This window comes from Gracilinanus agilis, chromosome 1, assembly GCF_016433145.1.
Source record: "Gracilinanus agilis isolate LMUSP501 chromosome 1, AgileGrace, whole genome shotgun sequence".
In the NCBI taxonomy this organism is placed as follows: domain Eukaryota; kingdom Metazoa; phylum Chordata; class Mammalia; order Didelphimorphia; family Didelphidae; genus Gracilinanus; species Gracilinanus agilis.
In genome coordinates, this window is record NC_058130.1 from 222,243,878 (window position 1) to 222,260,380 (window position 16,503).

Sequence of the window (16,503 nt, forward strand, 5' to 3'; positions counted from 1 at the left end):
AAGTGTTCCCACCTCACTTCTTGCCTCCCTCACCCAAAAACAAACAAACAAAACAAACAAAAAACCCCCAACAGTCTAAGGCTCCAGAGTTGGGAATTATTTATTCTAATCCAGCTCAAACTTGAAACACAAATTCCATCTCTGACATCTCTTTTAAGTAGTGGTTTGATCTCTCCTTGAGATGATCAATGACAGGGGGTAGCTCTGGAGATAACCCCCCAAAAGGGTGAGAGCCTCTTGTTTCCTGAGAAAAGCCATTCTGGTTTGGGATAGTTCTTTCTAATTGTTAGAAAGCATTTCCTTATGTGGAACATAAATTTATCTCTGTATCCATATCAAATGAAATATGTTCAGAGAAGCCTTAGAAAAACACTTCCTTTTTCAGGTCTAATTTTGAATGAATTTACATTTGTAAACAAGTCACTTCCTTTCATCTATAAAATTAAGGCATTAGAATAAATAATCTCTCAGGTTCTTTAATCTCAAATTATCAGAGGTCTGACTCTGAAGTTTAAAAAAAGGGAGGTAAATTCAATTCATTTTTGCTCTCTAAGTGACTCTTGAGATGGGAACTCATTGTTAAATTTACTGTGTGACCCTAGGCAGGATGACAGGTTCACTATCAACAGTTTGGCAACAAACATTTATGAGTGCTTAATATATGCCAGGCACTGTGCTAAGCATGAGGAGACAAACAGGAGCAAAAAGAAAGATAATTCCTGCTATCAAAGAGCTTATTTTCTAATGGGGGAAAATAACAGAAATAAATTAGTTGAAAAGCAGGGGAGATGGGGGAAATGCACAAAGTTTGGAAAGTCAGAAGCAATACTGGGAGGGGAATGAAGGAGGGGGCTGATAAGGACCCCTAAAATGGAAGCCCCAGGAGGAATTAACCAATAGAAGAAGAGGACTTCAGGGGTGGAGGGATGTTCCAGGGTAAGTCACTTGACCTCTCTCAGTCTGTTTCCTTATCTGTAAAATGTATATAATACTAGCACTTACCTCATAGGATTGCTGTGAAGATCAAAAAAGTAATTAATCTATACAAAAGGCTTTGCAAACCTTACAGTGCTACCTAAATACTAACAATTCTTCTAATTGAATTTCAATAGTAATCAAGTCTAGTTAGGCCATAGCTGATTTGTGTTGTTTCTTAGATCATTCAGAACTAAGAAACATTTCTGCAAAAGTCTGGGGATTTCTAGGGATATATTTTTGTTTGTTTGTTTGTTTTTTGGTGATAAATTGATTTTCGGGTAAGCAAATGAATTGTACTTTTCTCCTTTTAGACTATGGCTAACCAGTTATCCATCAGAGAAGTTTCCTGTCAGCATCCTCCAGAATGGAATCAAAATGACCAATGAGCCTCCCAAAGGTGTCCGAGCCAACCTCTTGCGTTCCTACCTCAATGACCCCATCTCTGATCCCTTTTTCTTCAATAGTTGTCGTAAACTTGTGATGTGGCACAAATTATTATTTGGCCTCTGTTTCTTCCATGCCATTGTTCAAGAGAGAAGAAACTTTGGGCCTTTAGGTAAGTTCTGGGAGTCTTCACAAATTTTTTTGAAAAAGAAAATCTTCAAAGGATACATATTTAAAAGTTGGAACAACAGGGGATAAATTAAAAAAAGAATGGCATGCTCCTGTAAGAACAGTGTCAGAAGTGCTTAAAGCTCTGAATTAGCTGAGGGAAGCAATGAATGCTAAAGATCAGAGGAGCACAGGATCTTTTTTTTCCTTTCTTTCTATTTTTAAACCCTTACCTTCTGTCTTAGAATCAATACCAATTATTAGTTCCAAGGCAAAAAGAGTGATAAAGGGGTAGGCAATTGGGGCCAAGTAACTCACCCAGAGTCATACAATTAGTAAATGTCTAAAGCTAGATTTGAAGCCAGGATTTCCCATCTTCAGACCTGATTCTCTAGTTACTGAGTCACCTAACTGCTCCACAGGATCTTCTAAAAAATAAAATTTTGTTGACTTTCTTCTTCTTTTTATATTGCCTAAATTTCCCTTCCTCTTCTCCTCTAGAGAGACATCTCTTTTAATAAATTAGTTTTTATTGATATCTTTTGTTTTCACACTGCCTAGATTTACTTCATCTCTCCCTACCACTAAGACTATCAGCCCATATTACAAAGGATTTTTAAAGGAAAAATAAAAAGAAGAGAAAATGAACTTCTTAAAACCAATTGATACATTGAAAAAATCTGAAATGTGCAGCGTTCTATAAACATGGAACATCCTTTCCAAAGGAGTAGGGGGAGGGATCTTCTCATGTTTCTTCTTTGGGCCAAGTTTACTCTTGGAATTTTCGCAAGATTCATTTTTTATTGTTTTGTGTCTTTGTTCTACCCATTTAATTGTGTATATTGATTTCCTGACTCTGCTGACTTTTACTTTGCAAAGACTTCATGTAAGTCTTTTCATACTTCTCTGTATTCATTCCATTATATCCACCAACCACAATTTGTTCAGTTATCTTCCAGTTTAACAAAAGCATAGGATCTTTATGGAAGGGACCTCAGAGGACATCTAATCCAATTTCTTCACTTTACAGATAAAGAAACTGAGGCCTGGGGAGATTACCCAACATAATCCTAAAATCACATAGGTGGTAATAAATGAGGCTTAAAAAAAATAAACTATGAGGGTAGTTTACTTCTTGGGGATGGTAAAAGGGATGGTGCTAATAGATGATTGAGAAAAGGCAAAGTATTCAATTCTTATTTTGATTCTATGAGTGTTTCAAACTAGGAGGACAGAATGAAAATGATGGTTAACAAGAAACTGATAGCAAATAGAAAGAAATAGAAAAAAGCACCTGGCTGCTCTTAATGAATTATTTGAAGTCACCAGTCCCCAATGAACTAATCTGCAAAGTGCTGTTAGTGGTCTTTTTTTATTTTTTTAAACCCTTACCTTCCATCTTGGAGTCAATACTGTGTATTGGCTCCAAGGCAGAAGAGTGGTAAGGGCTAGGCAATGGGAGTTAAGTGACTTGCCCAGGGTCACACAGCTAGGAGGTGTCTGAGGCCAGATTTGAACCTAGGACCTCCCCTCTCTAGGCCTGGCTCTCAACCCACTGAGCTACCCAGCTGCCCCCTGTTAGTGGTCTTTTAAAAGTCATTAACATTTAATTGGAAAAAGTTTAATTGAAAAAACATATTTAAAAAGTCATAATAACAGGAGAGATAATATAAGATAGGAGACAAGTGAATGTTATTCTAAAACAGAAGAGGCCACAATTTTTCAACTGTATGCCAGAGAGATGGACTTAATTCTTGGCAAAATTCTAGAAGATATTATTAAAGGGATGGTTTAAGAACAGTTTGGAAAGGGACTTGATCACTATAAGTCAGAAAAACTTCATTTTAGTGAGGTTTAGGAGATGGTGTGTCAGGGTGGGAAGTGGGGAAGGTTTATAAATTACTTCATTAGGGAAATAGAGACCCTGGGACACCTTGGATGAGACATAAGGGTACTACAAGAAAACTACTAGTGAACACTCCAAGAGAGAACAGGCTTACCATCTGGTAGCTTCTTATATCTCAATAACTAAGTATGAAGGTCATTGTTTCTCATCATGCATGGCATCCAATAATCCCAGTTACCTAGGGAAGGAGAAAAAGATGGGGGGAAGAAAGGAGGAGAGTGCTAATCCCCAAAGCACATAAAGCTGAGGTGGAGTCAGATGGAATACAAATCTCTTAGACCTATATAATTTTCGAGCCCAAGCAATGGTTTTGTAAAGGAGAAAAAAAATAGCCCAGGCTACCAAGCAGAGATGCGACAGAGAAAGCAGAAGGAAATGATGGGTTTGCAGACCATCTGCCACCCAGAGCCCTTTCCACTCTGCTACAGACTGGATGAGACTCAGGCCACAAGAGGCTCCTGGGCTGCTGCCCTCTCTGAGTTGAGTGAATTTTGTTCCAACAGTGGCTCTGGGAAGAAGAGCCCTCCTTTGACTTTATTACTTAACTAATATTGGAATTGCTGTAAGGAAGTATTTCAACCAAGTTTAATCTTCACAAATCCCAGGCTGCTGACATCTATCACACTAGTCAACAGAATAAGGAAATCGACTTAGTACCAGTGTGGTGGAAGGTAGAATGGTTCCCATACTGACTATATAACCATCAGTGCTCTGACTCACACTTAATATTTTTCCTCTGGAAGAAAGACACCATTATATCCTATAATAATCCTTCACCCCCCCCCCCCGATTGTGATCACCCTGAGCTGTATTTGTCTGACTGGCAGGTTGGAATATCCCCTATGAATTCAATGAGTCTGACCTGAGAATCAGCATGAGGCAGATCCAGATGTTCCTGAATGAATATGAGGAAGTGCCATTTGAGGCTCTAACCTACCTAACAGGTATTAAAAATTTAGCTGCTGTGGCGGCCAATATTTCTCTTGCGTACCACATCCACATATTTCTTTTTCCTTCAACCACCTAAAGAGAGAGCAGATTTCTTTGCTACCCAATCGATTACTCAAATCATTTAAAAATATTTATTGTTTGTCTACTATATGGAAGACTGTTAGGAGCTGAAGGACATGTAGTTAGTAGACATGGAAAGTTGGCTAGCAATACAAGGTATTGTGTAAATGCTGGGTGATTGATATGGATAGGACAGCATCCCTACTGGATCCTTGAAGGGGCAGGATACTATTTACTTAAAACAACAGCAACTTCAAGAGATCATTTCAAATTTATCCCTCTATGCCTTCCTAACTTTTCATCCTAGAAAGTACTAAGTACACTCAGTACTAACTGGAAAGCAAAGCTTCCCCAATAAGAAAAGCATATTCCTGTCTTCTTCCTAAGCTTCAGACCTCTCACCTTTTATATTGCTAGCTTTGGCTATCCCTAGATATCCCATTAGCACCTTGACCACAACATATCTTAAACCAGCCTCAACCTCTCTCTCCTGAAAAGTATTCCTCTTCCTGATTTCCAGTGTCGCCATAGATACCAGAGCACTCCTTAACCCTGTGGGGCATCTTTTAAAAAATTTTTGGTAGATTCCCTTAGTAACTTGGCAGGACCCGTGAATAGTTTTTTCTTGTTGTTGTCAACTCTCCTCTCTTTCCTGGATCTCCTGCCTCACCTCCATTATATAGCTGAGGTTGGGAGAATTTAAATGACTTGTCCAGGGTACATGGCTAAGTGAGAGTTGAGACCTGAACTCGTCTCCTAATTAATATAATACGTTTTCTACTTGAGATTTACATTACATATTATGACTGTATAGGGGTTAAAATGAATGAAATACTCCAGAAAATTTTAAATTAAAGGATTTAATAACAAAAATGAGAGGGAAAGGGATTCCTTCAGTTAAGTGAGCAGAGCACAGAGCCAGAGACCCACACCTGCCACACTTTAACCAAAGCAAAGCCCAAGCTCCCAAATAAAGAGCCCCGCAGCACAGGTCTCAGCCAAATTTATCTCCCCAGCCTCTTTACATCAAATGAACATGTACTTAAAAGGATGCTGGGAAAATGTAGCTCAGGTGTGGCAAATTTTCCACCTGCACAACTGATCGTACCTTTGTTTCCCATTTCCCCATTCCTGGTCGTTGACTGAATGTCTGTAGACATTTGAGAGATGAATGACAGGAGCTCCTACATGAAATATCCCCATTTATCATTTTTCTACAAGTGAGTAATTAATCATATAAGAAATGTTATCTGAAATTTACTACCAAAACCAATTAAAAGATATAGAATTTTAAAAATATATGTATATAAATGATAGAGATATCCTCCTGCAATCCAGTTTATATGAGATTGTGGGATGAATTTTTCTTAAGCACGCCTCTGATCATATCACCTTTTATTCAGTTACTTTCACTGGCTTCCCATTGCCAACAGAATAAAGTTCAAGCTTGATATTCAAGGCCCTCCATAATATGTCAACATACCATTCTAGCCTTATCTTCCATTATTCTTTATAGACTATACTTTGATTAAAGTAGACAATTTGCTATTCTTCAAACTTGCCCATAGTTTTCCTAACCTTTTACTTTGGCATATGCTGTATCCTTTACCTGGAATCCCATCCTCCCCTACTTCTATCTAATTTCTACCCAATTCTCCATGGCCCAATTTAAATGCTATTTTTTCCATGTAGCTTTCCCTGACTCCTCAACCCTTCCCACTTCTGATTGATTGATTGATTTCTTATTTACATTCTGTCTTAAAATCAAGTATTGGTTTCAAGACAGAAGAGCAGCAAGGGCTAGACAATTGGAATTGCAAAGTAATTTGTCCAGGATCAAACAACTAGGAAGTGTCTGAGGCTAGATTTGAACCCAGGACCTCCCACCTCCAGACCTGGCTTTCTTTCCACTGAGCCACCTGGCTGCCCCTTCCATGTCTAATTTCTGCTGCTAGCCTACATAATTTTATTTATTCCTATCCTAAACATGTGTCATGTTCTAATGTGTGTTATAATTATTCACATACTTTGTTTAATCCACTCTGTGAGGCTATGAGTTGTTTTCAAAAGCAGAAATTGTTTCTATTCATTTTTGTATCTACTACAATACCTAAAACAGTGCCTGAGATGCCCAATAAAATCTTCTGAATAAATGAATGAGTAATAACCTAGGCAAAGCTTCCTTTATGCCCAGTTTCTGTTGCCTTTCCCCAGGTGAATGTAATTATGGTGGCAGAGTGACTGATGACAAAGATAGACGCCTCCTCCTATCCCTTCTTTCCATATTCTACAATAAGGACATAGAAAATGACTATTACAGCTTGGCTCCTGGGGATGTCTATTATGTTCCACCAGATGTTTCCTACTCGGTAAGACTGTTGCTCCAAGATGATTTTTATCCCATAGTATCTAAAACAGAGTTCAGTGTCTCTCTTTAGCTCTGATGGATGCAGAGAGGTAGGTGTTCTAGATCCTAGAAGGCCTGAGGCATGGGAGAAGGGAGAAAAGAGAAAATCAAAAAAGTGAGAAATGAGAAGTTGGAAATGAGGCAGAAGGGGAGGGAGAGAAAAAGATGTGAGAGAGCTCCCAACTATTGTCTCAGTTCTTCCTTATTGGTACCCACATCATCAGCTACCTCCTTCATCCTCAGTTTTAGTTTTGTTTCTGCACAGAAGTGTGCTATATGGATATGACTGAGTGAGTAGTAGTCCAAGGTTAACAGCAGAATAAGAATAGGCAGTACTGCCTGAGATTTATCTCTACTGCTTTCCTACAAAATAACAAATATGGATATTAGACAGCTGCAAATGATCTTTACAGCCAGATACTTGAAATATCCTGACATCAAGAGCTTTAGTTCCCATCTATGTGTTTTGGTGGGAAATAAGCTCAGTAACTTGCCCCAAATCAGTCATTAAGGCCCTTCACTTGGGGATATGCCCCATCAAGATCTGTCTGATCCAGGTAGATTTTGAGTTTTCCCTTCCTTGACTTGAGTTTTTATTTCTAGGCTTACATCGACTACATAAGGGGTTTGCCCATAGCAAGCCACCCAGAAGTTTTTGGCCTTCACGAGAATGCAGATATCACCAAGGACAACCAGGAGACCAATCTACTATTTAATGGGGTATTACTGACACTCCCCAGGCAAAGTGGGGGATCTGGCAAGTCTCCTCAGGTAACATGAAGTTCAAAATGATATTGAAATCCTTCCCCAATCCTCAAAAAGGAGAATGATATTGTTGGGTAGCATCAGTTTCTAGATGGATCTGACTTGGAGAAATGGGAAGAAATGATCTAAAATATTCTTTGTATCTGGGGAAGATATCCTTCAATCAGAGTGAAGAGGACCTTAGAATTCTAATCTAATCATAGAATGTTAGAGTTGGAAATGGGACCTTAGAGGTGATCTTATCCAAACTTCTCATCATAATAATGCCTTGCATTCACTTAATGCTTTATATTTTCCTTTTGTAAAATATTACTATCTTTAGTTGTTACATCACCTTTATTTATGCAATATCCCTATCCCTTTCTGTTCCCAGAAACCATCCCTTGTTTTAGATTTTTTTGAAAGAAATAGAAAAACATTCATAATTTTCAATGCAGTTTTACTTCTATTGGGCCATTTGAATAGAATGAACCTCTGAAAGGCAAAGCAAATTACCCAAGGAAACACAGTGAGTTCATGACAGAATTGAGAATTAATGTCTTCTTGCTCTCAGTTCCAGCTCAACAACATGCTGACTCCCTTCTCATCTCCAGTTTGACTCTTTCTAGCTTCAATATGCTATTTCCTTCATTCAACTTTCAAGAGAAGTTATAGAATTTGCCGTAAGAGCATTCCTATCTGATTCTGCACAAGAGTAGGGACTTTGTCAGTGTTTCTCTGGAGAAGGGGTATTAATGGTCCCTCCAACACTGGAGAGAAAAAGTACAGAGAACAGATTTACTTCTTCCAACAGTGAAGAGGTCATGCTCACTCTCTGCTCTAGATTTAATCACCTTCCCTGCAGACACTACTCATCAGTGGGCTCTTCTGTTTGCTTGAGGGGATACTACAAAGGAATAAGTCTTTTAGGAGGAGAGGGAGGTAGTAGGCAGGTAAATTTGTGGCTAATAGAGTCAATGAATGAGAGGATTTAACAATTGCTGAGTAAGGTGACTAACACCAAAAATGCCCTCACAGAGGTCCAGCAGTGGAGTTCCTGGGGACCTCATGGGTAAAGGTTCAGGGATGATTACTTTGAAAGAAGGAGAAGCTCTCTGGGGATCTGTGCTAATCTCATTTTACTGACCACATGACCAAAGAAGCAAGCCTGTGCTTTGTTCATAGCTCTTCATATCAGGGCCAGATATGTGAATTTCTTGATTACTGGGTACCAAAAGGTTATAATTTCCTAAGCTATCTTATGGTTAGTGTAGATAGAATTATAGAATGGCAAGGGAGTAAACCATCTAAAGAATGAAAGGGGAACCCATATAGTAATTGGTTTACATTTTATATTCTGAAGATGATTTCCAAAGAAATTCTATCAAAGTATATTTAAAAGGGCTATTCATTACATTTTAATTTCTTTTTTAAAAGTTGTTACTCAAGAAGCTTATTTCATATTTACCTCTTTATCAATTTGAAATTTAAGGAAACAGTTGAAGAGTTGGCCAAGGACATCCTATCCAAACTTCCTAAAGACTTTGACCTAGAAATGGTCATGAATATGTACCCTGTGCTCTATGAAGAATCCATGAACACAGTCCTGAGGCAAGAGCTCATTCGATTTAATAGGTAGGATTATTTCTATTTCCCTTTGGTCATAGGAACTACTAGGCAGCATATGAGGAGAGCTAGTCTTGAAGCCAGAGACCTGGGCTCCAAGTCCTGCCTCTGTCCTGTACTAGTTATGTGATCCCAGATAAATTAATCTCTGTGATTTACATTGTCCTCTATTGTAGAGTTGTAGAGAAGGTCATGGCTGGCATTGATAGAGAGGATATTTCTTCACCCGGCAATTCCTTATACCAATAAAATAATAGCTACAGACCAAATCATAATAAGAACTGCAGATTAAGGGGAAACTATTGTAGGGTGCTCTGTGGCATTTGCCCTTTAAAGGGTAAATTGATAGTGATCTCAGTAGATAGAGCTAGCCCTGGAAATGGTAAGTCCTGGGTTCAAATCTGGCCTCAGATACTTCCTAGCAGGGTAGCCCTGGGCAAGTCATTTAACTCTCTAGGAAATAAAATAAATAAAACTATGTTTCTTTTTCCTTAACCACTTTCTATAACTTTTGTATCCTACTAGAATCAGGTTAAAGCAAATACCAAGAGCAGCCTTGAGGACTGTAGGCAGCAACATAATGGCCTAATTTGGGGCATAGGAGGCTCAATTTCTTTTTTTTTTTTTCATTTAAAATGTCATTAAAATTTTTTCCCATGGTTCCATGATTCATGTTGTCTCCCTCCCCTATTCCTCCAACTCCTGCCCAGAGTTGACAAGCAATTCCACTGAGTTATACATATTATCACTCAAAACCTATTTCCTTATTGTTCATTTTTATAATTGAGTAACCTTTTAAAACCAAAACCCCCAAATCATATATCCATATAAACAAGTGGCAAATCATGTTTTCCTCTGGATTTCTATTCCCACAATTCTTTCTCTAGATGTGGATAGCATTCTTTCTCATAAGACCCTCAGAATTGTCCTGGATCATTGCATTGCTATTAGTAGCAAAGTCAATAACATTTGATCGTCCCACAATGTTTCAGTTACTGTGTATAATGTTCTCCTGGTTCTGCTTATTTCACTCTGCATCAGTTCACATATGTCTTTCCAGTTCTTATAGAAATCCATTGATTCATCATTCCTTATAGCACAACAGTATTCCATCACCATCGTATACCATATTTTGTAAAGCCATTCCCCAATCAAGGGACATCCCCCTTATTTACCAATTTTTGGGAGGGTCAATTTATTATTTTGCTTATTGATTTTTAAACCACAAGGTAGCAAAACTTTGTCCTTTAGTACCTCTTTCACCAGGGTTTAAAGCCCTAATGTGCTTTATCTCAGTGATGGTTCTGGTTTTGAAATGCTAAGAAACAAAAGTACATAAGTGTGAACCAGATGTGGAGGTTCCATAGCACCTAGAAGACAGTAGACTTTTGCTGTTGATTCTTTGACATTTTCAGTTTATTTCCAGTTAAGCTTAGATGCATGGGATGGGTTTTGGGACAAAGGTAATTCTTGTTATCTGGGCCCCCTTAAAGTTGGAAAACTTTTCTGGGGATTCTTTTAAGCATCCATGAAGAATAGCAAAGCTCCTTAATTTCTCTCAATCCAACATGCATCTATTCTCATCTATCATGTCTATTATTTTACCAGTAAAAAAAGGAAGAAACATGACTCAATACATTAGGATAAAGGAGAAAATTATTCCTATTTAGAAACATAAACTGGGTTTGGCTTCTGTCCCCCACAGACTGACAAAAGTTGTTCGGAGCAGCTTGATCAACTTGGGTAGAGCCATCAAAGGTCAAGTCCTAATGTCTTCAGAACTAGAAGATGTCTTCAACAGTATGCTGGTGGGAAAAGTGCCAGCCATGTGGGCAGCAAAGTCTTACCCATCACTGAAGCCACTAGGTGGCTATGTAGCTGATCTCCTAGCACGTCTGGCCTTCTTCCAGGTAACAGAGATGCAGTCTAGCATAACACCCAATAGGTTTGTTTGGTCAGGAGAGGACAGTGAGATGGCCTAGGGGCAGGCAACCAGCCAGTCAACAACATGGTCCCAAGGTCTATGACAGTCTGCAGAACATCTTTATTCCATGAGGGGGTAGAGGTGTGTGTGCATGGGATAGGGAGGTTAAGGATACAGGGAGAATATTTGCAAAGAAATAGAAGATAAAACAAGAGAATAGGATAAATCCACATGCCAAACATATAGTTTGAATTATTGAACAAAGAAATGTTGCAATAATACCATTATAGAATGGATGGTAGAATAATTTATTGGATAGTGTTTTTCAGGAAGGGCTTTGTAGAGGAGGCAAGTCCAGAATAGCCAAGCTCATCTTCTTCTAGGTTTTAAAAGGGAAGATTTTTTTAAAGAGTAGGAGCTGTAAGGGCATTGAGAGCCAGGTCTAGAGATGGGAGGTCTTGGGTTCAAATTTGGCCTCAGATACTTCCTGGGTGACCCTGGTACTTAATCCCTGCTGCCTAGCCCTTATTGCTCTTTTGCTTTTAAACCAATACTTAGTATGGATTCTAAATTTAAAAAATTTAAAAAAAAGAAAAATAATAAGGGTCACACAGCTAGGAAGTGTCTGAGGCCAGGTTTGAACCTTTGACCTCCCATCTCTAGGCTTGGCTCTCAATTCACTAAGTTACCCAGCTGTACTCCTTAGTATTGATTCTAAGATACAAGGTAAGGGTTTTTTAAATAGGAGCTGTAGAGTAGTTAGCATTTTACCAAGATGAGCAAGTTTCTCTCTGACCCAGGCCATTCTCCACCTGTGCAAGTGTTTGTGGATTGATTTTGTTTTATTCCTTTGCTTCCTCAGGAGTGGATCAACAGTGGGCCCCCCAATGTGTTCTGGATCTCAGGATTCTACTTCACACAGTCTTTTTTGACAGGTGTTTCCCAAAATTTTGCTAGGAAGTACACCATTCCCATTGACCACATTGGATTTGAATTTGAGGTAAGAGTGGATTCAGATAACTCAATTCAATGATCAAAGTGAAAGTTAAAATAGTTTATGATCCTAGGATCTCCTAGGGTTCCATCTTTTTTAATTTTCCTGAGCTGGAGAATAATTTGGTGAATAATTTGGCACTTTTTCTCTAGAAAGGTGGCCCAGGTTGGGATTTCCATTGGAATCTGACATCTCATAATTCTGAATGTGCATTTTTGAAGGGAGAACTGCAACTGGAACATCCTATCTCTATCCTACCTACCAAGTGGAAGTAGTAGTTCTGGCTGTGAGTTCTAGGGATGTCTATATAGTCTAGGGGCCCACCATTGTGGGGATTGTTACTATTTAGCTTTGCATCTGAATAGGATAAATCATTACTTTGAAGTTCATGGCAAAGGCAAATGGATATGTTACTGGTCAAGCACTGACCTAACAAAGCATATAGAGGAAGGGAGCAGAAAAGGCATATAATCTTATGACAGTAGAATATTAGAGCTGGTAGAGTTTTTGGAGATCATCTTGTCTAATCCATTTGTTTCAGTTGGGAAACTTAAACCAAGAGAGGAAATGCAAATTAATTTACCTGAGTTAGTGGTAAAACTTAGAACTAACTAGAACCTAGTTATAACTAGAATTTTTTTTAACCTGGGCCAAAACCACCTTCTCTCAAAAAAAACCCCAAACAGTTCAGTAGCGGGGGGAGGCGGAGGTGGTGGTGGTGTGTTTAATGCTACAGAAGACAGTTTGATGACTGGTGCAGTCATGCCAAGAGAAGGGACAGATTGTCCCTGGCCCATGTGTTGGAAGTAAAGGGACCTATTAGAGAGGACAAGAGGACCTTGGGGGTAGTAGATGAATTGCATAGCAGGATAAGCTAGAGGATTTTTATTAGGTGAAAGGATGTGAGTAGGACATCACCATTGGGAGGAAATGTCTTTCTTGCCTTTCCTCCATGTCAGTGTCTAGGGAAAAAGATTTGTTTAATTTGTGCTATTTATAGCTCTCCTAGTGCCCAGGTGTCCTGACTTCCAATCCAATGTTCTATTTGTTACACCATACTACCCCATTTATAAAAAAAAACCATAACAGCAGCATACAGAATTACAAAAGATTGGCTAAAATTAGAAACCGGGCTTCCCAGGTGATTGGGGAGAAGTCTACCATTTAACCACTCCTTCAAAATAGTATTTTTATAGGATACTTCTGAGTGTTGGGGTCATTATAGCCAGGAAGACTTGTTGGCTCCAGAGAAAGTCATTCACCCATTTACTGATGCTTTATACACCTGCTATATGTGAGTTTTGTCAGGTGTTCAGGGAAAGGTACAAAGTTTAGATAAGGCATAGTTTTTAATTCAATGGAGGTTATAGTATAATAAGGAGAAAAGATACAAACAGATGACTATAATACACAATATGATGTGATAAATGCTTTAAAGGTACAAAACAAAGTGCTATGTGAAGTCCAAAGAGGAAGGTTGTTATAGACCAGGGGACTACTGAAAGCTTCATGGAGGAACTGGGCTTCAAAGAATAGGTAAGACTTTTATTAGTCAAAAAGGGAGAGGCACAACAATTTAGGAAGAGGACAATATCAGCAAATATATAAAGATACAAGAGTGCTGGGTATTTTGAGGGTGAGTGATGGTGGAGAGAATAGTTTAGTTCAATTGAAGCAGAAAGTACATAGAGAGAAGTCACATAAGATTAGGCTGAAATGGCTGGGCAATGCCAAGATGGTGGATTTCTTCTAACATCAAGCACAGGTTGAAATTTACTTTGAGGACAAGTGTAAGTCACTTAAATTCTATGAGAAGAGTGGCATAATTAAATTTCGCATGAGAAAAGATTAATCTGGTAGGAGATAACAAATTGTTAGGAGGCAGATGAAGTTAGGAAGACCTATTAGGGAATTACTGCAGTAGCCCAGGCAAGTGGTAATGAGGAAGAAGGGATTGATGCCAGGATGTTGCAGCTGTAGAACTGCCTTGGTCACTGATAAGATTTTAGAGGTGAGGAGAAAAGGAAGTATTAAATAACCCCTATTTTTCATGTATCTGAATGCAACACAACATAAGATAAACATCCCTGAGGATAAATGCTAAAACTGTTGTACATTCTTCCAGGTGACCACACAGGAATTAACTGTAGAAGAAAAGCCAGAAGATGGGGCCTATGTCAAAGGTCTATTCTTGGAAGGAGCTCGGTGGGACAGGACTACAATGGAAATTGGAGAGAGTCTCCCTAAAATCCTTTACGACCCTCTCCCCATTATTTGGCTCAAACCAGGGGAAAGTTCCAAGTTCCTGCATGAGGACATTTATCTGTGTCCTGTCTACAAAACAAGTGCCCGGCGAGGCACCCTATCGACCACAGGCCACTCAACCAACTATGTTCTTTCCATTGAGCTCCCTACATACCTGCCCCAGATTCACTGGATAAACCGTGGAGTGGCATCACTGTGTCAGCTGGATGATTAAAAATATTTGTACTGTTTACTCTCTAGTATACACTTCTTCACTTGGTTAAAAATTTTTTTGGCTCAGGCCCATGGCTATGTTTTCATAAATATAGGGATTGCAGGATCATAGTTTTAGATTTGGTAAGAGGACTTCAAAGATCCCATAGTCCAACCTCCTCATTTTACAGGTCAGGAAACTGAGACTCTGGGCATAAAGAAACTACCTCTATTAAGAGTGTAAATGTCTTATAACTTATCATCTTAAGAGTTGCCTAAGTTAGAGAGCTAAAGTGACTTGCTCAGGGTCATTTAGCCAATGTTATAATAAAAGGGAGGACCCCCCCCCCCGATACCTCCTATCTAGTAGATGTAGATGTAGTACAGAGAGAGGATAGGATGACACCTCTCTCCTTTATAACAGTTGCCCAGGCAGAATCCTTTAGGTCAATGAATGATATCCCTTCAGGACCCACCTGGGGTTAGTTGATATTATTTATTGGGCTCTTCAGCTGGGTAACATTGGTATCTGACTGCGTGACTCCTTTCCCAAATAAGCTTTGAATAACCAATTCAGGAAGGTACTTTAAACTTTGAATGTATTTGGCAAAGAAGGATAATGGTATGGGATAGAGGTATTGGGAGACCCTAATTTAAAATTGATAATAATGAATCTCTAACTGCAGGCAAATGAAGGAATCAAGATGATAGTTTCTCTCTGGTACAGCCTGGCCAGGGCTACACCAGAGCAGGCAAACCGCTGTATAATCTTTCAGCTTCTTCTTCAGTAGATGTTAAGCCTAACCAGTTGAGATATCCACCCTTTTGCCACCCTCTTCTTCTTCTCCTGCCCACTTCCCGGATCCCTCCTGGGCCCTGGGAAACCTAGATGACTAAGATGATTGACTTCCTAATATCTAGGGGCAGTAGAATCAGAGATGGTGGTCTGATACAGGTTGAGGATGGTACAGGAACCATAGGAGGAGCTTGCATTGTTGGGTTTGCAAGTCTCAATTCCCCAAAGACCAGGATCCGCTGATCTCCAGTCTCAGGGACAGGTAAAGAACCAAGAACCTCTGCCAGGGCTCCCAACTGTCCTCTCCTGTGTCCACATGCCTCCCTGGGAACATTCCAACATCCAACTGATCCACCTGTCAATTACAGAGTGAACTCCTAGCTCCCAGAGATTCAATATAACACCAATACATGTGAGATATGGGTTATGAACTCTGGTCTTCCTGAGTTTGAGAATGCTTAACTACGTCATACTGCTTGTCTTGGAATCACTAATATATTAATAATCACTTTTTATATATTGTTTTGCTACTTCTTTGCTTTGTATCCCATTCATCTTTTTGCTATAGTTCTGCTCAGAAAAAAAAGTCTATCTGGGCAGTGTTATGATGGAATTTTCTTACAATCTCTTAGTTTCTACCTTCTCCCTATGTTGGTGTACAATCATCCCTTGCTATATGTCAGTTCACTTATTGTGGCTTCACTATCACAGATTAAAAAAAAAATCTAATTCTTTATCATGGAGTTTTTGCCATATTGTGGGATTTTGTGGATGAATGCCATAGTGTACACAATGGAAATGCAGTATGCCACTACTGCTTGTGCAAGTTTGTCAACATGAGATTGAACACAGCACACTATTGGCTGATGGAATGAAAAGTGACCAACCACAGTGCTATATTCTCTCTCCTGGGTGCTGATTGGCTCAGTGTTTATAAGAGTATAGAAAAGCTTTATAGGAGAGTGGGAAAGGTTTATAAAGGCTTAAAAATATATATAATAAAATAAATATAATACTGCTACTTTGCAAATTTTCACCTATCACAGGGTCTCTGGAACGTGACTCTCGCATTAGGTGAGAGATCACTGTATACTCCAGGACCAAGCAA

General features: G+C 39.1%; 1 protein-coding gene across 1 annotated transcript in view; it reads left to right on the forward strand.

Moving 5' to 3' along the window:
* Positions 1-14,621, forward strand: part of DNAH3 (dynein axonemal heavy chain 3) — a 218,215-nt gene extending 203,594 nt beyond the window's left edge. The window contains exons 55-62 of the mRNA XM_044657457.1: positions 1,290-1,534; positions 4,264-4,380; positions 6,662-6,816; positions 7,458-7,625; positions 9,091-9,233; positions 10,930-11,134; positions 12,011-12,148; positions 14,268-14,621. Coding sequence (XP_044513392.1) covers positions 1,290-1,534; positions 4,264-4,380; positions 6,662-6,816; positions 7,458-7,625; positions 9,091-9,233; positions 10,930-11,134; positions 12,011-12,148; positions 14,268-14,621 — 1,525 coding nt within the window. The remainder of the gene's footprint in view (positions 1-1,289; positions 1,535-4,263; positions 4,381-6,661; positions 6,817-7,457; positions 7,626-9,090; positions 9,234-10,929; positions 11,135-12,010; positions 12,149-14,267) is intronic.
* Positions 14,622-16,503: the final 1,882 nt, after the last annotated feature.